Source organism: Pleurodeles waltl, chromosome 7, assembly GCF_031143425.1.
Source record: "Pleurodeles waltl isolate 20211129_DDA chromosome 7, aPleWal1.hap1.20221129, whole genome shotgun sequence".
NCBI lineage: Eukaryota > Metazoa > Chordata > Amphibia > Caudata > Salamandridae > Pleurodeles > Pleurodeles waltl.
This window is the reverse complement of record NC_090446.1, coordinates 582,707,313-582,732,749: the sequence shown is the minus strand read 5'-3', so window position 1 is coordinate 582,732,749 and position 25,437 is coordinate 582,707,313. Positions and strand designations below refer to the sequence as shown.

The 25,437-nt window shown below is 47.5% G+C and overlaps 1 protein-coding gene across 3 annotated transcripts in view; it reads right to left on the bottom strand.

Moving 5' to 3' along the window:
* TGFB1I1 (transforming growth factor beta 1 induced transcript 1) overlaps positions 1 to 25,437 on the bottom strand; it is a 137,058-nt gene that overhangs the window by 18,307 nt on the left and 93,314 nt on the right. For all 3 annotated transcript variants that reach the window (XM_069244423.1, XM_069244424.1, XM_069244425.1), the window contains 3 exons: positions 16,621 to 16,714; positions 14,817 to 15,104; positions 10,545 to 10,718 (listed from right to left, as the gene is read on the bottom strand). In XM_069244423.1, coding sequence (XP_069100524.1) covers positions 10,545 to 10,718; positions 14,817 to 15,104; positions 16,621 to 16,714 — 556 coding nt within the window. The remainder of the gene's footprint in view (positions 1 to 10,544; positions 10,719 to 14,816; positions 15,105 to 16,620; positions 16,715 to 25,437) is intronic.

Here is a 25,437-nt window from a genome sequence, read left to right as displayed (position 1 = left end):
TCCCACATGAAACTTCTATACCATCTGATGTGCAATGCATCGCACCATGCCCTAAGTGTCCCCCTCATCACTTCTGGCAAATCTGGCATCGTCCTGGTCGTATACAGGTAATGGTGCACCCCTCTCACCTTGAACTCATCCAGGTCCAGCCAGTAGGCTGGGTTGAGGTGATCACCAAAGAGCCAGTCATTGATAATTAGGAGGTGGGATGTCCAGTGATAAAGCAGTAGCGCTCATGTCCCCATCATAGGAATGTCATATGCATTTGTTGAAGAAGACCTGTGGTTGTCGCCCCACCCAGATGTATGATCTATATATGAGAACCGTAGCCTCCCAAGGACCAGTAGGGGAATCTCGTGGGGATATTTCTGGAGGATATATAGCCAATACAGCAGAGCTACCTATATTGCATAAGGTGATTCTGCCTAGAATGGACAAGGGGAGTGGACCCATCACATGAGGTCCCAATCAGTCCAGGTCAGCAGGGAAGCAATATTGTGCTCCCAGCACAAAGACCTCTCCAGGGATACCTACTGCCGCAAGTAGAAAAATCTATCTGTGCAGCATTGTTGTTTTGATAACCTGCCCCATTCCTGCATTGATCCCCTTAATGGCATGACTAGTTATTTATCCCAGTTGCCCACTAGGCCTCAAGCCTTACCAAAGAGCTCCAGTGTATTCATTACCCACTCCCCAGTGGTTGCAGGGTCAATGGGGAAGAGCAATAAGTTATCTCCTTATAGGAAGATGCAATCCTTCCACCCCTCTGACCATCCAAGTGTAGGCAGCCTTTAGGACTAACTCGGCCAGCTTCTCAATTGCCAGGGGAAAGAGAGTGTGCCCGTCTGTTTTCTCCCTCTTGGAGGCACCCTGTTCACTCTTACTCCCACGCAGGGTGAAGCATATAGTATTTTGATGAGGTTGAGGGGATCAGGGCCCAAAGTTTATCTTGTTCAGGGTTTGAAATAAGAAGTCCCAGCGAATGGAGTCAAAGGCCTTCTTGAATTCCAAAAGGACTACGGGCAAGGGACCCTCTAGCTGATGGCGCTAGGCCATGGCCAAGTGCAGGAACCTAAGGTTACAGTGTCTACTACTGCATCCTGGCTGTTCCCATTCTGATCTACTCCCACATTTAAGGTCAAGATTAGTTTGTATGTGGAGCAAGGGTCTGCAGGGTCTCATGTTTTGGGAGGACCACAATAGTGGCCTCTTTCAGGTCATGCAGGAGGCCTCCCATCCTGAATGCCACCATGAATAGATTTCAGAGATGGGGGCCACCACTGATGATAGGCATTTGAAAAAATTCAGACAACGCTTTGCCAGAATGAAATCTTTCAGCGGCTAGTGCCACTTCCTCTCCGGTTACCTCCCAACCTTGCTCTTGTCAGCAGGCAACAGTCACCTCAAAGGCTGGTCTGATCTCAGAGGCCTCTCCTGCTGAACCTCAGGAGTGTCGCAGTGCATGTACAATTGTCTATAATAGGGCACAAAGGTGTTTGCAATCTCCCCCGTCCCCGTTACCATGTGGTGATGGGGGCCCTGGAATGCAGGAACAGGCACCAGGGCACGCTCTTAAGTTGTGAGACATCAAGCCTACCCATCCTAAGCTGTGTATCTTATAGTCTAGGGATAATATTTTAGATTTAGCCACGGCCATGTCCCCTTCTCTATATCCCTTCCATGCCTTGACATACACCATAGCACACATTGTTATCACTGCAGAGAATGCTCCCCATAGACACAATGCTGAGTCCACTGAGTGGGTATTGGTTGTGAAGAAGTCTACAGCGTTCTGCTGCAAGTCATCTTCAAGGTATTGGTCAGTAAACCACCAAGTATTTAGGTGCCACAGCTCACTTGCACGTTCCCCTTCTCCATAGAGAAGGAGAAAGCACTCTCTCTGCCATGCCAGTGGTGCAAGACTTCTTTGAGCCTCGCTGAGGCCACCCAGTCCACGAGTTGGTGTGTTCATTGTGTGCCATTGGAAGGTGAATGGCAAGTGTCCTGTGGTGGACTCATGACTGTGTTGAAGTCCCCACCTATTACCAGTTTCTTCATACCTCTGCAAGCCGTTAAGGCGTTAGGGTCACTTAACATGCCCTGTAGCAGGGTGGAGGGGACATAGACAGAGAGTATGGTCCAGTCCTGCCTCTGCACCCTTCCCTGGAGTGGCAGTATCTGCCCAGGCTGTCCATCACTACCTGTGGGCAGTGGCCGCCGGCAGCTTTAGGAGGGAGGGGGGCGGGCGGGACACACACACACACACACACACACACAGACTCATTCTTTCACACTCAGACACGCACGCACGCCCATCCATTAACAACACTCATACCATTCAAACATGCATGCATGCACTACACATTCATTTTAAAAGATCGCACACACTCATTCTTTCACACACACACGCACATCCATTAACAACACTCAAACATGCATGCGCGCACCAAGCATTCAATTTAAAACATCACACACAGACACACACACACACACACACTTACCTTCAGCCTCCAGGTCCCAAGAGGGTTGGGACTGCTGCCTTCCCTCATTGGCTGACCTTAGGTCAGCCAATGAGGGAAGGCAGCAGTCCCAGCCTCGTCACAGAGTGGGATGGGGTCTGTGAGACTGCTGACCCCACCCCACTCTGTGACGAAGTGTCACTGATTGACACTCGCCCTGGGCACTTCAGGGCTTAAACCGAAGTGCCCAGGGAGAGTGTCAATTGGTGACGCTTTCCTCGTCACCCAGGGGAGGGCCTCAAGGCACCTTTGCTGAGCCGAGGAGGTCATGCTTATAGGAGCTGTGACCTCCTCAGCCCAGCAAAGTTCCGCTCAGGCAGCCAGGAGTGTGCGCAAATCGCACATGTCTGCTCCTGGCTGCCTGAGCTGAACATGGAGAGTGTCTGTCAGGCTGACCTTTGTTCAGCCTGACAGACACTCTTCATGAGGGGGCAAAAGGTGGGGGGGCGTGGCCCCTCTGCCCTAAAGGACGGGCCGCCACTACCTGTGGGTTGTCCAGCGGAAAGGATTTAAGGAGAAGTATGGCTTGAGCCTGAGCTGTATCCTGTGTGGAACACTCTATTGTAACCATGCCTGCCCAAGAAGGTGTATTTTATCCCCAGCAGGTGTGTTTCCTGAAGAAGCAAGGCATGTGGCATATGGCTTTTTATGCAGTGCATGACAGCCCCCTTTTAATACAGATATTTAAACCATTCATGTTCCTTGAGAGGCATTTGTACCCCCATACAGCCTACCTCCAGCCTACCTCACCTATTTCCTCAGCCATCCCATGTTGTGAAAGAGCACCAACCAACTTGTGCATGCAAGTGTGCAATTTGCTATGCATAACACCCCTGAACAACTTCCCTCACTGTAGGAAAGAACCCTCTTTCTTGGCATGGTTACCCTAGTTTTCTGCCAGTAGTCAGTGTGTTTGACTGTGTTCACTGGGATCCTGCTAAACAGGACCCCAGTGATAATGCTCTCTCCCTTCTAACTTAGTAACTTTGTTACTTACACCCCACATTCGGCATTCTGGTGCCTCAATGTAGGTCCCTAGTATATGGTACCCAGGTACCCAGGGCATTGGGGTACCACGGGATCCCCATGGGCTGCAGAATGTATTATGCCACCCATTGGGAGCCCATGCGAAGTATTCTGCAGGCCTGTCATTGCAGCCTGCGTGAAAGGGTGCATTTACCCTTTTTCACTACAGGTCATTGCGCCAGGTCACTATAAGTTACCCCTATGGCAGCCCCTACTAGCCCAGAGGGCATGGTGCAAGTACGTGTGTGTGAGGGCACCCCTGCACAAACTCCAGTCCATTTTCATGGACTTCGTGAGTGCGGGGACACCATTTTACGCGTGTACTACTCATAGGTCACTACCTATGTCCAGCTACATAATGGCAACTCTGAACCTAGGCATGTTTGGTATCAAACACGTCGGAATCATACACCAATACTGTTGCCAGTATGATTCCATGCACTCTGGGGGCTCCTTAGAGGACCCCCAGCATTCCTCCTACCAGCTTTCTGGGGGTTTCCAGGCAGCCCAAGCTGCTGCCACCCCTCAGACAGGTTTGTGCCCTCCTGCAGCTCAAGCCCAGGAAGGCAGAACAAAGTGTTAACCCCTCTCTCTTTGGGAGAGGGGGGTAACACTCTTTCCCTTTGGAACTAGGTGTTACATGGCTTAGGAGGGGTAGCCTCCCCAAGCCACTGAAATGCTTTGAAGGGCACATTTGGTGCCCTCTGTGCATAAGCCAGTCTACAGTGGTTCAGGGATCTCCAGTCTCTGTTGTGGCGTGAACTGGACAATGGAAAGGGGAGTGACCACTGCCCTGTCTATCACCACCCCAGGGATGGTGCCCAGAAATTTTCCATAGAGTCCCTGGGTTCTGCCATCTTAAATCCTAAGTTAACCCGGACATCTGGGAGCATCTGAGTGGCCAGGTCAGGCAGGTAACATGAGAAGCCCCTCCTGATAGGAGCTCATCTGGTTAGGTGACCAATCCCCGTTTCAGGGCTATTTAGGGTCTCTGTCTTGGGTGGGTCCTCAGATTTGGCTTGCAAGGTTCCAGCAAGACTCCTCTGCAACCTCTACTTTGACTTCTAGCGACAGGAGCTGTGACTGGACCCACCAGGAACTGATAATCTGCATTCATAACAAAGACTCTGCTTGCAACATTGTTTCCACGGCTCCTTCCAGCTTCTGCAACATTTCCCCGGCTGTGCATCCTCTGAGGGTGACAAGTCTTCAGTCTGCATGAGAAGGAAGAAGGAATCTCCCTTGGAGTGTAGGAGTCATTCCCCTGTATCCGCAGGCACCAACTTCATCACGTGTAGTGGTCCAGAGTAGTCCTCTTGGTCCTCTCTGCCAGCTGTCCAACTTTGGTGGAGGTAAGCCCTTGCCTTCCCACACAGGACAGTACCCCCATGCAACGTGTCTCTTGCAGCCACCAAGGCTTGTTGGCATCTCCTCCAAGGGATCTTCAGGCTCCGTATAGCCCCAGCCCCAGCACTCCTTCCTGTGACGCACAGCTCTATGTGTGCTTCTCCTGCGGCATGGAACCCTTTTACAGTTGGGCTGCATGGGCTCCTGTGCGACTCCTGGTTCCTTGTCCAGTGGGTCTCCTGTGGGGGCTGCTTCTTCTTCTTTGGACTCTCTGCCTTGCTGAGGGTCCCCCTAGAACTCCTCCTGTGGGTTGAGTACGCCTGGACCTTGCTGGTCCCGGCAGCTCCACTTTTGTTCCACCGCAAGTTCTGCCTTTGCCAAGGCTTGTTGGTGGCTTTTCCCAGAACTATTCACCTGCTCCAGGGCTGCATTCCTGACCATCTTCATCCTACTGTCGACCAACTCCTGAAACCACAGCGGGGTGGGTAGTAGCTCCTGCTCCCCCTGGACTCTTCTGTGGCTTCTGGACTTGGACCCCTACTTCCACAGGTCTTCCTCTTCAGAAATCCACAGCTGGTTTCTTGCAGCCTTGTCCGGGTGTTGCATTTTCTAAATTTTCATCCTTTTGGGTGGCTTGGGTAAAAAGCAGTAACTTACTCCTTTCTTCCTGGTCGCTGGGGGATATTGTGGTACTTACCTTTGGGGTTTCCTAGTGCCCCCAGCTCCGCTCTACACATTTCACTTACCTAGGTGGGGGTCCGACATTCGCATTCCATTCTTCAGTGTATGGTTTGGGCTCCCCCTAGGGTCACTATTGTCTATTTGCATTTGCACTGTTTTCTATGGTTTTCTATGCCTATTTCTGATTACTAGCGTACATATTTAGTGTGTTTACTTACCTCCTATTGGAAGGTTGCCTATCTAGTGTTTTGGTATTGTGTTACTGTAATAAAGACCCTTTATTTTCGTAACACTGAGTGTTTTCTTTCATGTGTGTAAGTGCTGTGTGACTCCAGTGGTATTGCATGAGCTTTGCATATCTCCTAGATAAGCCTCGGCTGCTCACCCACAGCTACCTCTAGAGAGCCTGGCTTCTAGACACTGCCTACACTACACTAATAGAGGATACCTGGTATATAATGTAAGCACCTTAGGTACCCACCACACACCAGGCCAGCTTCCTACACTCACCACCTCCCCTCACCCGATATGTCTCCTGTAGAAGTATCTGTCAACTCAACAGCAACTGAAACAAATCCTGATCTTTCAGCCCTCCAACTACGATCCAAAACAATAAAGGAAACAAGAGTAAACAGTGGGACAAGGTTTCTTCATGCATGATGATCCTTATGTAGACTCAGCAATCTGAAACGTGTGCATAGGGTTGCCCCTCAGCTGACTTAACGTAGGTCAGTGGGTGGGTGTAACAGGGTGGTTGGGGGTTCTCGGTTTTATCTGCTTCCTTGTCAGATGGGTCGCCCTACGATGTTGGTCTCAGGAGTTTCTGTCCCAGCACCTCTGCTCGCTTAGACCTGCAGCGCCATCTGTTCTGTCGGACCCAGCATGGTTGGTGTTCCCAGGCATTTCTGTCCTCTGACTTCCTCCTGGGAGACCCTAAGGACCAGGTGTTGTTACTCCAAAAGCTTGGTCATTCCTCCACCCAGTCCCATGCACTTTCAAGGGTTGTCAAAGGAATGAGTTTTATCCATGTAAATCACTTTGAGTCGTGTGGAAAACAGAACCATGTGTAGTATCTACATTGCTTTAAGTTTTTTGCTTCACTTCTAGAAAGGAACACCTTTGCTGGTGTACCTTTAGGGTGTAGTAGGGGAAAATCATAACTGCGGCTGCATCACGCATCCCTTCTTAAGAGCTTCTCATAGAACTGCTTCTCTATCCGTGTAGTTGAAGATGCGAGCAATCATCCGCCTCTGCGTTCCTCCTGGTAGAGGATGCAGGGCCAGGTATCTATGGGTTCTTTGCAATATGAATCTCTGAGATACATCCTCCCTAGGGACCAAGACTGCAGCCATGTCATGATGAACTACATGGTGGTCCATCCTTCTGATCCCTCAGGGATCCCCACGATTTTAATGTTGTTGTTCCTTGACCACCCCTCCACATCCTCCGCATGTACCTCTAACTGACAGACCACCTTTTAGAGGTCTGCAATCTTGGACTGTAACATGCCGAGAGAACCCTCTGCCTTGGAGATGCAGGTTTCCCTCTCTGTGGTGTTGTACAAGTCCTGCTGCAGCACTGAGAGATCCTGATCCTGACTCAAGTTCCCAATCTTGTCCTCCAGCAACTGTCATCACTCCTGTATGGCGAGCAATATGAAAGCTGCAGTGTACAAGGTGTCCTGGGATGCAGACTTATCCCTGCCCACCAGAAGCAGGGACTGGCCTCTTATACTTGTCAGTCTTTTCCTGCGAGGGCTTCGGGTCTGCTTGTCCTTGCCCAAGATTGCCACCAGTGTGGGGGATTTTCACCACACAAACACCCAGGTGCCATGGGCACTAGACCCAACACCAGGAGGCTGATCAAAGTTGTTCCTGGATGGGGTTCTCGACCACCAGGTCTCTTCCAGGCCTCCCATTAAATCATGGCACACACTGAGGCCCCCAGCCATTTGAAGTCCTCTCCCTCTAGAGCAGTCAGTGCAGTGGCCCAAGAAAGGATTATGGCAATTGAGCCCCTCTGATGTCAGGGGGCCCGCTTCCTCAAGACAACAACCATCCTATAGCCCCGAGGAACTGGTCTTGCTTTGCACACTGTCACAGTTGTGAGGGTAGGGTACCAGCATGGATCACCCCATGTTGCAGTACGAGCCGGGCCAATCCAACACATGCCACTCCCTCAGGTGTGCCTTGGGCTCGCCTCACCTGCTGCTCTCTGGGGGCCTCCTTACCTCCTCACCTGTTTACACAGGGCCCCTGCAGGTGTCACCTAACGTCTCAGGCAGGAAAGCCTCTGTCCTTCAATGGAAAGAATTCTACTGCAGGCCTCTACTGCTCAGTGCCCTCACCAGTCTCCTCTGCGGGGCAGCCACTGGATGCTGTTCGTCCACTGTCAGGCCAGGTCTTGTGCACCCCTTTGCCACCTCTGCATCTCAGTAGGTCCTCCTGCTGCCAAGCACAAACCTCACTGTGGGGCTGGTTCACCGGTCAGTCGCACGCTGCAGCACTCTCCCACGTGTCTTAAGGGGTGTGGAAGTGTCATTGGGCCACTGTGTCAGATAGAGCACCCCATGCATCCTGGATTATGCCGGACTGTCAGGAGTGGCTGCAGATCTTACATAAGAGTATCCACCATTTTATGCTGCTTGGCCATGCCTCAGATAATTAAACCTTACTTGAAAATTAACAAAACACCAAAACATAAAAAGGACATCTAAACTTGACAAATCTTTTGACATTTTGCCAAAGCCATTGACACAAAAGTGCCCTAAAACTTAAAAAGCACACTGAAACTGTACATACTACTTAGGGCATCAAAACGTGGCAAAGTTTATGAAAATTTACAGAATACAGAGCATGCTTACAAATGGTTTAGAAACTTAAAAGGAGAATCAAAAACCATACAAAAACTAAAAAAAAACGTACAGACACATCAAAACTTCAATAATCATTGGCGAAGCCAATAGATCTCAGCTTTTGGACCTATTGGGTTTGCAAATGCTGTTTGCTTAAGCAACACATACTTCTTAAAGAAAAAAGAATAAAAAAGGCATGATGATGCAACCTCTGTTGTCAGTCGGGTCATTGTGGAGGCAGGCGTATGTGCCACTACACATGAGCCACCTCCAGAGTGATATAGACACCATTTCAATTCATTTGTTTGTAAGAAAGTGAAAAGTAAAAACAAAAAAAAGAGTGCAGGGTGGTGGGGGCAACAGAGGAGCAGCTAACAAGAGGGACAGAAAGGAGATGGAAAGCAGCGCACAAGGGAGAGTTCCTCTGTATTAAGTATTCTCCAGAATACTCATTAAAAAATGGGATGTTAGTCTCCTGAACCATTTGCCACAAACTGCATAGCAAACAGTTATAAAGTAGACATGGTCATTTTCTGTATGGATTGCTTCCAGGATTGCTCAGCAAGCTAGAGGATGACAAGCAGTTTCCTTTATTTACTAACTCTTTCCCGGAGCCTATTTTCTGTACTCAGAAGTTTAAACAAACTGGGATGTAGCAGGCACTCATGAATGCCATACATATTTTTCAGAATGCTTAGCAACTTGGCAAAATGGGCCATATCTGTCTAATGTGCTGGTGGTTCAATCTATGCAAGCTGTGACACTAGAAGCATATGTGCATACCATATTGATTCTAGAAATGCTTATCCAGGTGTCATATCAAGCATCATTTGTATTGTTTCTTTCCTAACTTGTGACATAGAACCTAGCAAAACATTTTAAATTGCTTTTGTTATTTTGAAGATTAAGGGCTTGATTTAGAGATTGACAGGGGGAGTTACTCCATCACAAACGTGATAGATATTCCGTTCGCCATATTAGGATTCCATTATAGCCATTGGTGATTGTAATGCGGCGGGCAGGATTTCCGTCACATTTGTGATGGGGTAACCCATCCTCCAAACTCTAAATTAGGCCCTAGCTCTGGAAGAAAAGATAGTCTCAGAAACTGAAAGCAAAAACAGAAAGTGGCCATGCCAGATGTGTCACTGTTCAGCTTTGTGGAAGGTGCTCATAAAAAAGGTTCAGAGAAAAAAGCAATTTACAAAATATCAAGTTATGGAAAAGTAGGATTGATAAAATATTGAGGGCCTCATTTACAGGAGGCCTGCACCACCAAAGCATCACTTTTTATGACGCTTCGGTGGCACAGGCAACTCAATCATATCTATGAGGTGACGCAAAGCCACCCTGCGTGGCTTTGTATGGCCTCATAGATATGGAATAAGGCACGGCAGCGCAAAGTGCTGCGTTGCCTTACTCTGTGTCAAGGAGGCATTCCATGGGCATTGCAGTGGGTGTTCCCAAGCAACAACCAAGAGTTTTGACACATTCCCAGATTTACAAGAATCTATAAACCTGGTAATGAGTCAAACTGTGGGCCTCCCCGGGGAGGTATAACGAGGAGAAATAAACTTTATCTCTCCTAGTTTTTTCCTCTTTCTATGTGTGCTACATTCTGCAGCACACATAGGAGGAAAAAGCCTCCATTGATTGTTTTTGTACAGGAAGCTGTCCCTTCCTGCACAAAAACAGTTGTGCCAACAACGCAGACACCCTTGCACCATGGTGCAATGGTGCCTGCGTTGGTGCTAGGCACCAATTTGCACGCCAGAGCAGGCAGAAAGGACAGGAATGCACCATATATCATTATTACGGTGCCTTCCTGCCTTTTCATTTTGATGCAGGGCGGCGCAGCAAGATGCCTGGCAGTGCTGTCCTGTGACAAAAAGTTGTAAATGAGACATTTAGTGTAGAGCAGGTAGAAGAAAATATAAGCCTCGAACAGGGACACAGCTTTTGGCTTCTTCAATGACCAATGGTTATTCTGAACCAGTTGCCTTTGGGAAGACAGAAGCCTCTGTGATGTTGAAAGGAGGGAAAAGGTAAACATTACCACAGGTAATTCATGTCAAAATGTAAGTCAGTATATAGCACTATAGCAGAGATGTACATACATCTATGATAGGTTCATTGCACAGGCCGCAACGTGGGGAGAAGAGGGTGAAGTAGTCTCGTTCACAGTATGGCAGCCCGTCCTTTTCGAAGAAGTTGCTGCCCCCCATCTCTTTCTGGCAATGGCTGCAGACAAAATGCTCAGGATGCCAGGTTTGTCCAAGGGCCGTTACCACCTAATGGAAAAACAGAGTACAGTCAGAGTTAGGGTAAGAGGGTGCAAGACACAGCAAAAAAAACAGTAAATACACTGCCTCCACCACCAAAGCAACAGCAAGTATACTGCCTCCATCACCAAAGCAACAGAGAGTACACTGCCTCCACCACCAAAGCAAAAGCAAGTGCAGCCTCCACCACCAAAGCAACAGAAAGTACACTGCCTTCTCCACCAAAGCAACAGCAAGTGCATGCTCCACAACCAAAGCAACAGCAAGTACACGGCCTCCACCACCAAAGCAACAGCAAGTACACTGCCTCCACCACCAAAGCAACAGCAGGTACACTGCCTCCACCACCAAAGCAACTACACTGCCACCACCACCAAAGCAACAGCAACTACACTGCCACCACAACCAAAGCAACAGTAGGTACACTGCCTCCACCACCAAAGCAACAGCAAGTACACTGCCTCCACCACCAAAGCAACAGCAGGTACACTGCCTCCACCACCAAAGCAACAGCAACTACACTGCCACCACCACCAAAGTAACAGAAAGTACACTGCATCCACCACCAAAGCAACAGCAAGTGCACTCTCCACCACCAATGCAACAGCAAGTACACTGCCTCCACCACCAAAGCAACAGAAAGTACACTGCCTCCACCACCAAAGCAACAGCAAGTACACTGCCTCCACCACCAAAGCAACAGAAAGTACACTGCCTCCACCACCAACGCAACAGCAAGTGCAGCCTCCACCACCAAAGCAACAGTAGGTACACTGCCTCCACCACCAAAGCAACATCAAGTACACTGCCTCCACCACCAAAGCAACAGCAAGTATGCTGCACCCACCACCAAAGCAACAGCAAGTGCAGCCTCCACCACCAAAGCAACAGCAAGTACACTGCCTCCACCACCAAAGCAACAGAGAGTACACTGCTTCCACCACCAAAGCAACAGCAAGTACACTGCCTCCACCACCAAAGCAACAGCAAGTACATTGCCTCCACCACCAAAGCAACAGCAACTACACTGCCTCCACCACCAAAGCAACAGCAAGTACACTGCATCCACCACCAAAGCAACAGCAAGTGCAGTCTCCACCACCAATGCAACAGCAAGTACACTGCCTCCACCACCAAAGCAACAGCAAGTACACTGCCTCCACCACCAAAGCAACAGCAAGTACACTGCCTCCACCACCAAAGCAACAGCAAGTACACTGCCTCCACCACCAATGCAACAGAGAGTACACTGCCTCCACCACCAAAGCAACAGCAAGTTCACTGCCTCCACCACCAAAGCAACAGCACATGCACTGTCTCCACCACCAATGCAACAGAGAGTACACTGCCTCCACCACCAAAGCAACAGCAAGTGCACTGTCTTCGCCACCAAAGCAACAGCAGATACACTGCATCTGTCACCAAAGCAACAGGTAAACTGCCTCTGCCACCAAAGCAACAGCAAGTACACTGCCTCGGTTACCAAAGCAACAGTAAGTACACTCTCTGCACCACCAAAGCCACAGCAAGTACACTGCATCTATCACCAAAGCAACAACTAGTATACTGCGTCTGTCACCAAAGCAACAACTAGTATACTGCGTCTGTCACCAAAGCAATAACTAGTACATTGCGTCTGTCACCGAAGCAACAGTAAGTACACTCTCTGCACCACCAAAGCAACAGCAAGTACACTGCCTCCACCACCAAAGCAACAGCAAGTACACTGCCTCCACCACCAAAGCAACAGCAGGTACACTGCCTCCACCACCAAAGCAACAGCAACTACACTGCCACCACCACCAAAGTAACAGAAAGTACACTGCATCCACCACCAAAGCAACAGCAAGTGCACTCTACACCACCAATGCAACAGCAAGTACACTGCCTCCACCACCAAAGCAACAGAAAGTACACTGCCTCCACCACCAAAGCAACAGCAAGTACACTGCCTCCACCACCAAAGCAACAGAATGTACACTGCCTCCACCACCAACGCAACAGCAAGTGCAGCCTCCACCACCAAAGCAACAGTAGGTACACTGCCTCCACCACCAAAGCAACATCAAGTACACTGCCTCCACCACCAAAGCAACAGCAAGTATGCTGCATCCACCACCAAAGCAACAGCAAGTGCAGCCTCCACCACCAAAGCAACAGCAAGTACACTGCCTCCACCACCAAAGCAACAGAGAGTACACTGCTTCCACCACCAAAGCAACAGCAAGTACACTGCCTCCACCACCAAAGCAACAGCAAGTACATTGCCTCCACCACCAAAGCAACAGCAACTACACTGCCTCCACCACCAAAGCAACAGCAAGTACACTGCATCCACCACCAAAGCAACAGCAAGTGCAGTCTCCACCACCAATGCAACAGCAAGTACACTGCCTCCACCACCAAAGCAACAGCAAGTACACTGCCTCCACCACCAAAGCAACAGCAAGTACACTGCCTCCACCACCAAAGCAACAGCAAGTACACTGCCTCCACCACCAATGCAACAGAGAGTACACTGCCTCCACCACCAAAGCAACAGCAAGTTCACTGCCTCCACCACCAAAGCAACAGCACATGCACTGTCTCCACCACCAATGCAACAGAGAGTACACTGCCTCCACCACCAAAGCAACAGCAAGTGCACTGTCTTCACCACCAAAGCAACAGCAGATACACTGCATCTGTCACCAAAGCAACAGGTAAACTGCCTCTGCCACCAAAGCAACAGCAAGTACACTGCCTCGGTTACCAAAGCAACAGTAAGTACACTCTCTGCACCACCAAAGCCACAGCAAGTACACTGCATCTATCACCAAAGCAACAACTAGTATACTGCGTCTGTCACCAAAGCAACAACTAGTATACTGCGTCTGTCACCAAAGCAATAACTAGTACATTGCGTCTGTCACCGAAGCAACAGTAAGTACACTCTCTGCACCACCAAAGCAACAGCAAGTACACTGCATCCACCACCAATGCAACAGCAAGTACAATGCATCCGTGACCAAAGCAACAACAAGTACACTGCATCCACCACCAACACAACAGCAAGTACACTGCATCTGTCACCAAAGCAACAGCAAGTACACTGCCTCTCTCACCAAAGCAACAGTAAGTACACTGTCTGTGCCACTAAAGCAACAAGTACACTGTGTCCATCAGCAAAGCAACAACACGTACACTGCCTCTGTCATCAAAGCAACAGGAAGTACATTGCATCCGTCACCAAAGCAACAACAAGTACACTGCGTCTGTCACCAAAGCAACAGTAAGTCTACTGTCTGCTCCACCAAAGCAACAGCAAGTACACTGAGTCCGTTACCACAGCAACAGCAAGCACCCTGCATGTCACCAAAGCAACAGCAAGTGCACTACCTCCATCAACAGGGCAATAGCAAGGACACTCTGCCCTTGGGCAGGGCAACAGAAGATACACTGCGTCCATGGGGAGGGCAACAGGAAGTATACTGTGACCATGGAGAGGGCCACAGGTAGTACACTGCCTCAGTCATCAAAGCAACAGCAAGTATACTGCCTCAATCAGTAAGGCAACACCATGACACTGCCTACAAAAGCAGATGGACAACAATTATGATGCATCCTGAACCAAACAAGAGCAAAGCAGGCTGATACATTAATCAGAGCCCATACCTTGGGTTTCCTTGCTGCCCACTGTTGCCCTTGACAACTACATCCTCTGGGAATGCTCAGCCATCACCTAACAAGGGAATAACTCACTGTGCAATAGGCATGGCTTGTCTTCCTCTATGGTGCAAAGGCATGTGAGTGGGGTTAGGCAGCCTCATTGAACACCAACGCCCCAGAGTGAGTAGGACATCGCCATACATTAGTATCTATGGCACTTTCCTCCTTTCTACCTCTGTTTTACGTTTCTCAACTTGGTTGCTGCATTGTATTAGTTTTTTAGCAAATCTTGCATGATGTGTTGGGCGCTGGAAAAAACATTAGGGGGAGATGAGACTAGGTATTCTTCATTTTTGGTAATCATTGCATTCGGCAGCTCTAGCAGTTGGCTTCTACGTAAAAGTTTTGGGCCCCTGTGCTTGTTTTTTTTTGTGTTTACAAATAAAGCATTATAATCACCTGTCCTGCAATGGGCTTCTGACAGGAAGCGCATAAGCCCTTAGCCACTGTGGAGATGCCTTGCCGGCTGAGGTCTGACTGCAGCATCACCATCATACTATCCAAGTTCTCACTCTGCGGCGGAGCACTGCTGTGAACAACCGGCTGCGGCGATGCTACTTTCCCCTGAGTCTGAGCAGGGGCAGCCTTCATCTGAGGTTGCGTTTGTGTCTGCGAAGGAGCCACAGTCACTGGGGCTTGTGGAGGGACTGCTTTGACCTGAGATTGAGGAGGATTGCTTGGAGGAATCTGCACGGAGAGAAAGAAAGAATCAAGTATTAGTTAAATTGGTACTTGATACATTTGCTAATGACTGGGCATTAGGATTAAGAAACTCTTATATGCAGTGTGCCCAATTATTTGGTTGGTGAATGTCTGAAGTTGAGCAAGATGATTGATTGGCCTTTGGGCGATTTGTTGCATGCCAGGACACTGTATAAGCTGCTGAATACCTAGTCAAGGGGTCACTTTGTGAATGTCTGGACCCCGAGTCTGCTGCAAATGCTTAGACTCAAGATCACAATGTGTTGTTGATGGATCAGATACTAAATGCTTGGGCACTGGACTGATATCTAAATGCTGACAAACTAGTTGAATTTGTGATCACTAGGTCAATTTGTGAATGTCGGCGTATCAAATAACTAAGCCAATGCCTTGAAATTAAGTCATGTAGCATAGGGCTGAATGTTCAGTCAGAAGGCAATGCATATGTGATGATTAGTTGGTGAATGGCTGGATGTTAGTCTCATTATTTTACGTGAGGCAGAAGGCTATTTCAGGAAGAAGATGTCTCCCCGTGAGCCTGCTGTTGAGGTCGCTGTTCAGCTATTTAGAAATTTGTTTGCCACCGGTGAATGTGTGGGGGCAGGGGAATTAGTTAATGAATGGGAAGACTGCATATATCATAGGTGAAGTGAAGTCATTTAGTAAGGATGTGACATCAGCCCCTAACTTTTACTCTTCTTGGTCACTGCATCCATTTGTGCCATTTCTCAGTTGAAAGCCGGCTTGCAACATTCAGTTAAAATGGAAATATCTCGATGACAAGTCAGTAGGTAAGTGTCTCCAGGTTGGGGTGAGTGGTAAATGTCAGAACACTGTATTGCTTGGAATAATGCCCCAAGCTGCCTCGGACAGTGATAGCTTTGCTTTTGTGTCAGCTTAATGTCTACCAGTACAGCGAGTCATTTGGAGAACAGCTGTACATTGGGTCTGTCAATGAATACTTTAATGCTGAGTTGGATGCTGAATGCCTGGAAGTTCGGTGAAGTGGTGAAAGCACAAACCTGGAGCATGCAAGAATATTAGTCAGTTGGAAAATACCTAGACTTTTGAACTGTTGGTGAATGCCTGGATGTGCGGCTAGTTGGTGGAAGGCTGAATATTTGGCCCAGGTAGTCAGTACTAGGGAGACACGTCAGTTAGTGAAGTCATGTCCGCTGTATCAGATGATGAAGGCATGTATGATAGTGAACTAGTGGCTTGAGTGAGGTGGTGAAAGCCTGCATATTGGGTCAGATGGAGAATGGCTCGATTCTTTCAGCTGATGAATGATGGAACGTTTGGACAATTAGTGAAGTCTTGGACTTTGGGTCAAGTTGGGAATGTCTGGACATAAGTTAGATGGTGAATGTCTTTGCATTTGGTAGATGTTATAGTAAATGGGGGGTGGGTAACAAGCAGGAAGCCATTTCTTAACCCACAGTGCCCCTCTCCATCACCTTTATGGGGCCATTATCCCTTTCCACACCATCAATCAACTTACGTTGCTCTGCACCCTAAAACCAGAGAGTGATGCCATGAGTCTGTCCAGCTCTAGTGTGGCCGAAGTTGCTGACGGAGTCATCGATCCAGTAGACCTAAAGCCACAAGTAAAATGATGAGAAGTACTCTCAAACTACTGAGTGCACCACACCAATAAATCGTAAGTATTGAACAGCTTTATTTATTGATCTGCATTACAACAGGTATGTGTTAATCACTTTTTGCATTGTGGCTAACATTCCTGCCTTATGATCCAAAGAAATGTTGAGCATTGCAATAGTCTCTACTGTCTCCCTCTAGACTTTGTCAGTGTAGGTTAGACAGAAAGTATTGCATCGATAATAGGCTCATCATGTCCAAGCAATCAAACAGAAGAATGTTCTTATAGGTTATAATGTTTTCCAGCATCATATTGGTTCAAGGTTCATATTTCTAGACAAACCTGCAATCTGGTTGTTTCACATAGAAGGCTTTAAACAGTATGTCAGTGCAACATACGTGGCATGCATAACCATGCTTGAGGAATTCATTAGAAATCTGCAAATTGATTTGGTTTTAACTTTCATTTTAGGTTATTTTGCAAAATATTACACCGAGGGCAGATTATATTCCAATTAAGCTTCACCTCACAGAGAGGTTGGGTACGATGCATTTGACTCTATAACACAAACTGATCTGTAAATTGTTACTGCAGGTCAGCAATGCCTTCCGTTGCAGCATGTGCGTTCTATACATCTGCATGTTTTAAAAGAACCAAAACACAAAGAGGTGCTAGAAATCAACTACAGGTTAGACGGCTATTTCACTCATTTCTATATAAGGGTGAACATCTAAAACCAAATGACAGTTCCTTACAAAGTTGTGCACAGTGTGCTACATTGCCATTCTGCATTTTCAGCCAAGGTTCAATTTTCAGCAGTCCACCCCGTTTCTGCCCTCGATTATTTTAGGTCTGTTGCTAGCCATGACCTTTTGATTTTACTACAAATTATATGTGTACTATATTTACCCATAACAGCTTTCAGCCAGCACTCTTCATCCATTGGTCTATTATTGTGTCAGTCACATGTTCCTTCTTGCCACTACAGCATACAGCAAAGTGTAATGGGTCAGCCCACTTCAGCAATTTAACTTCACTGTGAGTGATGGCATTATTCTGCTCTTTTATATGGAGCATACCCACCCTCACACATATTTGTTCCCTTATGTGTCAGGGATGAGGTACTGTGTGCTTTTGAGACCAAAAAATAATTTTACTTCTAGTCATTTTCTTAAGATTGATGAGGGCCGAGTAGTTTCGCCAACAATAAAGTTTGAGCAAAACCATGACAAAAATAAGCACTGACAAAGGCAAAATGCTGGCAGTCAATGCCAGATCTATTAGCTTTGTCAGTATTTATTCAACAGTTCAATAGCAACTTCCATTAGAAGTATGTTGGATACTTGTTACTGATATGTAATACATGCTACAATCTGTCTTAAACGTTTTACTTCAGCAGTGGGTTTTCCATGCACAGGTGGGCCAAAGGCTATAAGTAGTTGGCCTGCTGTATTTGAATTATATGTGGCCCTTTTAATAAAGGTGCACAAATTCCTTTCAGCATCAAGTGTGTGCAGTAGGTTGCGGCTGCCACTGAATGGGGGTGGCGGGGCGGAAGAGGGCGCGACGGGATGGGGGGTTTAAAAAAATAGATTTAAAAAAACAAAAAACACTTCGAGGGGAGAGGCGTTCATCTCTCCTCCGTTCTCTTCCTCTTCCTGACTGCACAGGCTCCCAGCCAATCACAACGCTGCCGTCACCACCATGACAGCAGCGTCATGATTGGTCTGAGCAGCCTGCTTCGACACTTAGTCTAGGATTTGGAGCCTGGGCATGTTCTCGGCTGTGCAATACAGCCGGGTAGAGAACATGCAAAGTGTGCATGGCTGTTGGGCCAGCTCAACACGGCCGGTCACGCAGGCATGCACACTTATTGTGGCACACATAATCCTCCTCCAGCCCTCCTCCGGCAACCTCCCTCCCTCCAGCCCAGCCCCATCCCTCCCCTTAGTACACAGAAAAATAAAATGATAATAACGTAGTGTACATTATTATCATTTTATTTTTCCTTTTTGGAAAATCCAGCAGAGGGAAGCTCCTCCACATTAGTGGAGGAGCCTCCCCTGGTATGCAGAGAATGCTGTCATGGCTAGGTCTGGCTGAAAACAGTATTATTTGTCATGAGCACCTTAAGTCATCAATTCTTTTTTTTTTTTATTACATAAAGAGAGTTGGCTTTGGGTCACCCCCTTTAGCCATTGACTTTCATGCTTTGCTTCTTCCTGGATGGGCTGTCCATCATGGAAAATCCATCATTTCATAAATGGTTAATTTCGCCCATGTGTGTACCCATTTGTATTTGGTGATGGAGCATCACATAGTGGTCTTTTTGTTAGACTGCAGATGCAACATGACATGTAGAATGTAACTGAGACCTAGTGTACTATAGTGTATTTACCTTACCGACACAATGACATTCTAATTACTCATTTCTGTTTTTTTCTTTAAGTAATATACGGTTTGGCTGAAGTGCTATAAGGTTACAGTGTTACTCACTTAATGCCCTTGTGTGTTCATTTGTTTTACTTTGCTGCCATGATCACTTGTTGGATTTGTGGTGTTTGTTTTGTTCACAAAGTATAGCAGTGCACCCACGTAAGCTGTCTTAAACAAGCGACATAAATTCCGCCCCAGGTCAAAAGTATCTACTGTGCAATGTTTTGCTGTGTATGACATGCAAATGTCATCTTCTGACTCCTTTTCATAGCTCTCCTCTGTAACGGTACAGCTTATCTCTGCTAATGCAGTCTGTGCAGCAAAGGGGCCTACTGACATATTTCTGAAGTATCAGATTTTGCTTCAGTATGGGATTTTCTTTCTAGGTTAGCTAGAGGCAACACACACAAAGTAGCCCAACTGTTACCAAGAACTTCTAACAGAAAGCCAGCCCTTTAGTCTTTGCCAGTGCTAGTTTCTAAGAGGAGGACACAATAAAAATCAAATCAAAATAATTAAAATAAAAATGGAAATAAATCAAAAGTGGTATAAGCAAGAATCATGGGTTGCACACAGAGTTACTTTAGAATAAAACTTTTTCTGATTCTTATGATTTCCTGCTTAGCATCTACTGCACAATCTACCTGAAAGCCCTTTTCTCGGCAAACACCCGACCAGATCACACACCCAATGGGAATCCTTATAATTAAAGAGGCAGGAAACATGTTTTTATGTCTGGCGATTACAGTGCTGCATTGAAAGCACTGAAAAACACAAACCGTCTTATTTGTTGGTGCTTTGGGTCCAAAGCAAGAGACTAAACTGTATTGTTAATAGTGCTTGCTGCCACAGGTTTGAAGCTTCTCGGTGCTTTTGGTATGAGGTGTTGGCATTTGAAACTGTGACGGCAGCTTCAAGTTACAAAAAAAATACAAAACAGACACATTTATCCCCTGATCTATATTCCTTTAATTTGAGACTTTTTGAAATCCGCATTTTTTTATTTTAGGATTTACACGTGTAAAGGTTTTAGAAAAGGCAAAATAGTGTTTGTGTGTATTGTTTAAAGGCTATGGGTCGCAATCATTTCAAGGCCAGTGAAATGCTAAGCAATATAGGGGGTCATTCTAACCCTGGCGGTCCGCGACCGCCAGGGCTAAAATGACGGATACACCGCCAACAGGCTGGCAGTGCTTCCCTGCCCATTCTGACCGCGGCGGTTTTCCCCTGTCTGGGCTGAATCTCTATGGCGGCGCTGCAAGCAGCGCCGCCATGGAGATTCCAACCCCCTTCCCGCCACCCTGTTTCTGGCGGTTTTTACCACCAGGAACAGGATGGCGGGAACGGGTGTCGTGAGTCCCCTGGGGGCCCCTGCACTGCACACGCCACTGGCATGGGCAGTGCAGGGGCCCCCTAACAGGGCCCCAGCATGATTTTCACTGTCTGCTTAGCCTGCCTGTCTGTCAACTGCACCCGTCGCACCCCTGCAACACCGCCGGCTCCATTCGGAGCCGGCTTCTGGGTTGCAGGGCCTTTCCTGCTGGGCCGGCGGGCGCTCCCTTGGCGGGCGCCCGCCGGCCCAGCGGGAAAGCCAGAATGGCCTCCGCGGTCTTTTGACCGCGGAGCGGCCAAGTGGCAGTTCCCGCTTGGCGGGCGGCGACCGCCGCCCGCCAATGTAGGAAGGACCCCCATAGTGTCCATAGCCAAGCTTGGAGAGCCCCTGTCCTGTTATGGCTTCATAAAAATACACATTTAATATCTATCTGCAAGTTAGGTGGTTATGGTTTTTCTACGTTTTCCTGCTGTTATGCAAGCCTAAAGCAGCAGGTGGAGTGGGCATGTTATCTGTAGGAAACTGGGTTCTGGTTGCAGTACCCTCCTCCTGCACTTGTCTGTTTTTTTGGTGCAACTTTGACTGAAGTGCACTGGGTTCCTGTTAATCACGTCCCCAGTGCCAGTGTCCGTTCCACAAAAAAGGACACCTGGTCACTTGAATGCCAGGTGACCAGGCCCTTTTTACACCTCTGTAAGTCCCTAGTAAATGGTACCACTGGTATCTAGGGGATTAGTTACTGAGGAGAGCCCCTAAGAGCTGCAGCACAACTTTTGCCACTCTAAGGGAACCAGCACTGACGTTATGCAGACTGCCTTTGCAGGCTGCGTGACTAGGTGCTCCCAAAAAGTGAAAACACAATCTGGCACACACTCTTTGTGCCATGTCCCCTAAAACACTGCCTGTCATACTTGTGAGTCACCCCTACAGCAGGCCTTACAGCCCTAAGAGAGGGTGCATTATATTACATATGTGGATATATCTGCAAGAGCAGACATGCCCCTGCTATGTCTTTGTTGATTCTTAGACATAGTCGGTGTGCAGTGAAGCCCTTTTAAATACATGTGGAGGACACTGGTCAATACAAGTTCCCCAGCTACATGATGGCTTCACTGAAACTAGGGACGTTTGGTAACAAAAATATCATATTAATAAACCCTTGCTGATTCCAGAGATGGATTTATTAATACATGCACCGAGGACACCTTAGAGGTGCCCCCTGAAAACTGACCTACTGCTGGCGAGCTCACTGACTAGTTCTGACCAGCCTGCCACCAACAGAGAAGAATTTGACCCGCCAGGGTGAGAGCCTTCGCTCTCTGGAGGCCAGAAACAAAAGCCTGTTGCATTCCAAGGCAGGGCGCTTCAAAAAATCCCACTGCCTTTGGTATGCAGATCTGGCCTTCCTCAGAGGAAGATGCCAACCCCCTACCCCCGGGCCTGTCTGGCACCTGGATGGGTCGGAAAGTTAGCTATGCAGGAGACGTGTCATATTTCTAGGCTGGGCACACCCCTAGGGTTGCCAGCCTGAAGTGGACACGACTTAGGAAATTCTGCCATGTGTGTGGTGGAATTTAGGAACTCTGGACAGGGTGATGCCCATTCCCCACAGGAAGTGGTCATCTAGGTGGTATAGTGACCCAAGGGTAAGTAGCCCATTGCAAACTATCCTTCACTCCCCTTAAAGCCCACTAAATTGAGTATTTAGGGGCCCATTATACTAGGACCTCATATGCTTGCTGGACACAAAACAAGAAGCCTGCTGAACCCAAGAACCGAGGAGCATGACTGACTTGGCGTCAACCCTGCCGGCATGCCTGCTGCACCAGACCCTTGAGGAGTAACTGACCTGTCCTACCGCTTGAGCCTCCAATAAACTGGGAGAGTTGTCAGTATATCACAAATCACCAGGAAGAACTTCCTTGGAGTAGAGGAGCTGCTCCTTTGCATCCGCAGGCACCCAAGAAAGAACTGTGAGGACCAGGACTGCCAAAAACCTGACGCCGGACATCACCACTGTAACCGTGGCACCTAGCCCAAGCTGAACTGGGCCAACAGTGGCTGCTTGGTCCCCAGGCCCTCCAGAGACGAAGGTCACCTTGAGTTCATCCACTGTGGACTGCGATACAGCATCTGAAGGCTGTTTCTGCAGTCCTCCCTGCAACCGCGACCAGGAGACAGAAACCCGACACCTCAGGACACCTCTGCACCCGTCTGCCCCAGACCGATGAGAAGAGAACCAGCGGTGCCCCCATGCCTCCCAGCCTCTCCAGACCTAAGCCCACTTGTTGGCTTGGTCAGACTGGACCCTCAGTCCACGCCTACAGACTGTTTCTGCAGACCCCCCTGCAACCGCAAGGAACTCCAGCACCGAACCCAATGCCAAAAGACACCACTGCACCTGAGCCCCACAGCCAGAGGAAGAGTTAACTGCCTGTGGGTTCCCCTGGTCTGGCCTTCCAGTCCCAACCCGCAGAAACTTTCCAACCGGACTGTTTCCCATTAAAGTGGAAGAGACACTCGACGCCATGACACACCTTTGCAACCGGATGCACCAGAGCCTCTGGACATGACTTGTTGGTGAAGCCTTGGACCCTGCCCTCTACTCACCTTAAGTCCTGGAGAACAGTCCCGTAAGTCACTGTGAAGTGCTCAAATGCAGTACATGTTTTTTCTCATAGAATAACATTACGTGCCAAAGCACTGCAGTGTCAACTTTCAAAAACTGTAAAAATTCCTATCTCAAAAAGTACTCACCTGATTCCAGTGATCCTGGTTTCAAAAGTTATATGAAAGTACATGTTATTTTTATCTTTATTGAGTGTGTGTCTCACTAACTGCATGAGTGTGTGCCTTGCATGCTTAGTACTACCCTCTGATATGCCTAGCTACTCGTCCACCATACCAATAAAGAGAGCATTTGCGATGTGATTTGTGCCTCTGTGAAACTGCTTGGGAATGCTTGGACTCTTGCGTTGTGTACCTCATTTTGGTCCCCTATATAAAGAGCCAGTTTCATACATGTACAACGGACAGGTGAACAGAAGTTGGACAGGGACATTGTAAGGATTTTGGGGGCCATGGGCCAAACATATTTTGGGGGCCCCTGTTTGCAACAGCTTTGAGCTTATGATCCATTGTCAGCTCTTTCATGCCCTATTTGGCCAGGTCACCGACAGTGCAAAGACGCACTCATCCAAATTTTAAGTGTATTACATGTATATTCAGGGTTAGTGACATGTATTTTCAATGTCCTACCACAGCAGAAGCTCACGGATATTACTGCAAACAATGTCTTTGACACCCTCCCATGTTTGATATGTGAGGCCTTTTTGTATTTATTGGTGTGAATTAAACATAAACACAACATTTCTCTACAAAAATGTCTGTAATAGAATCTTACATATCACCCATATTAAAAATAAATTAAAGAAGGATGATATTTAAATAATCTGTTTAAGAACTATTAAAGCTCATGACGCTGCATAACAGGCATGTTCTCTCAGGGGAGCCCCCCCCGAATAGCTGGGGGTCTTGGGCCAGAGCCCACTTTGCACATGCCCTAAAACGTCTCTCAAGTTTGATGATCTCAGAAGTTGGGAAAATAAACCCTTCTGAATGTTCGTCCTGACTTCAGGACTTCGGCTGATGTTGACCAACCCTAGATGTCAAGATAAGCAGACGTGACACTGCGCGTCATTTACTCCTGGCATCAGAGGAAGTGATACACAAACAGCTCCAATAACATTACAGAAAGTGATATAATATGAAATAAGATATTCATCCCTTCACAGCTAGAGACATGATGTAACATTTGGGAACACGTCTAGTGGTGTTTTTAATTAAAGGTAGTTTATTGTTTATTTATGAGATACTTTGAAGTTTTTGGGAGGAATTTCTGTGAGAAAGCATGTTTGAATTAGGAGTACACCTGTTCTTTGCCTGTGACCTTGGACAATACACCAGAGTGTCTCTGGTAAAACAGTCCTTAAAAAGTAGACATAAATGTAAACTTAACATACAATGTGAAAGAATACACTCATTCATGATTGTGATGAAGGCACATCCAAGTCTGCATTGGAATGTGGAATGTGGTGCACAAGAGTGGCAGGACACCATTTTTAAGAACAAAAAAACACCCTCTATCCATCATGTATTATTTGGGTGGCCACGTGCGGTAGCATAGATGCTGTGCTGAAAAAAGGCAGCCCACTGCTAATCAATACAAATGACGTCAGCCCTGCTGGTCTGCAGATGAAGGTCACTGTGCACTTCAAAGCTTCATTTCACTAGATTCACACGTATGTTGATTTTTTGTAAAATCATGTACACCTTAATGGTGAAAATATAGTAGAATTGAAAATATGTTTGGTGCCCTTGCTGCCAAGTCTTGATGTACCTGCATTAAAATACAGCAGCATTGCAGTGTCACAAAAACAAATGAAAAACAGAAGATAGATGGCCCAAGATGGCCAAGATCTGCTATATTAAGCAAGCAGCCTAACACCGAACACGGCTCTCAACAACCTGCATTATAGTCTTTGTCTGGTGTGTGCCATCAAAATTACCACTAAAAGATATATCTTTTTCAATGTTTCGTTTTGCTGCAGAAATTGGATTTCTCACTGGATGCAGTTGTTTGAAATTCGCTAACGAATTTATCAACACGTGTTGGCCAGGAGTCTCAAAGGCAGTGCCCAGAATAGTTGAACCAACTAAATTGGAGCTTGTAGAATTAGAACATCAATACTGAGGTTTGCACGACTGGAGTAAACAGGAATTAAGCTTTGAAGACCTGAGTTTGTGGGAAAGGAGATAACAGTATTGGAATTATCAGGGTTGGAACTTGTAGGAAAACCCAGGAGAGAAGACACAGGGGCCAGATGTACAAAAGTTAGAGTTTGCAATTACCAAATAGCGATTTTTTGTGATTCACTATTTAGTAATTG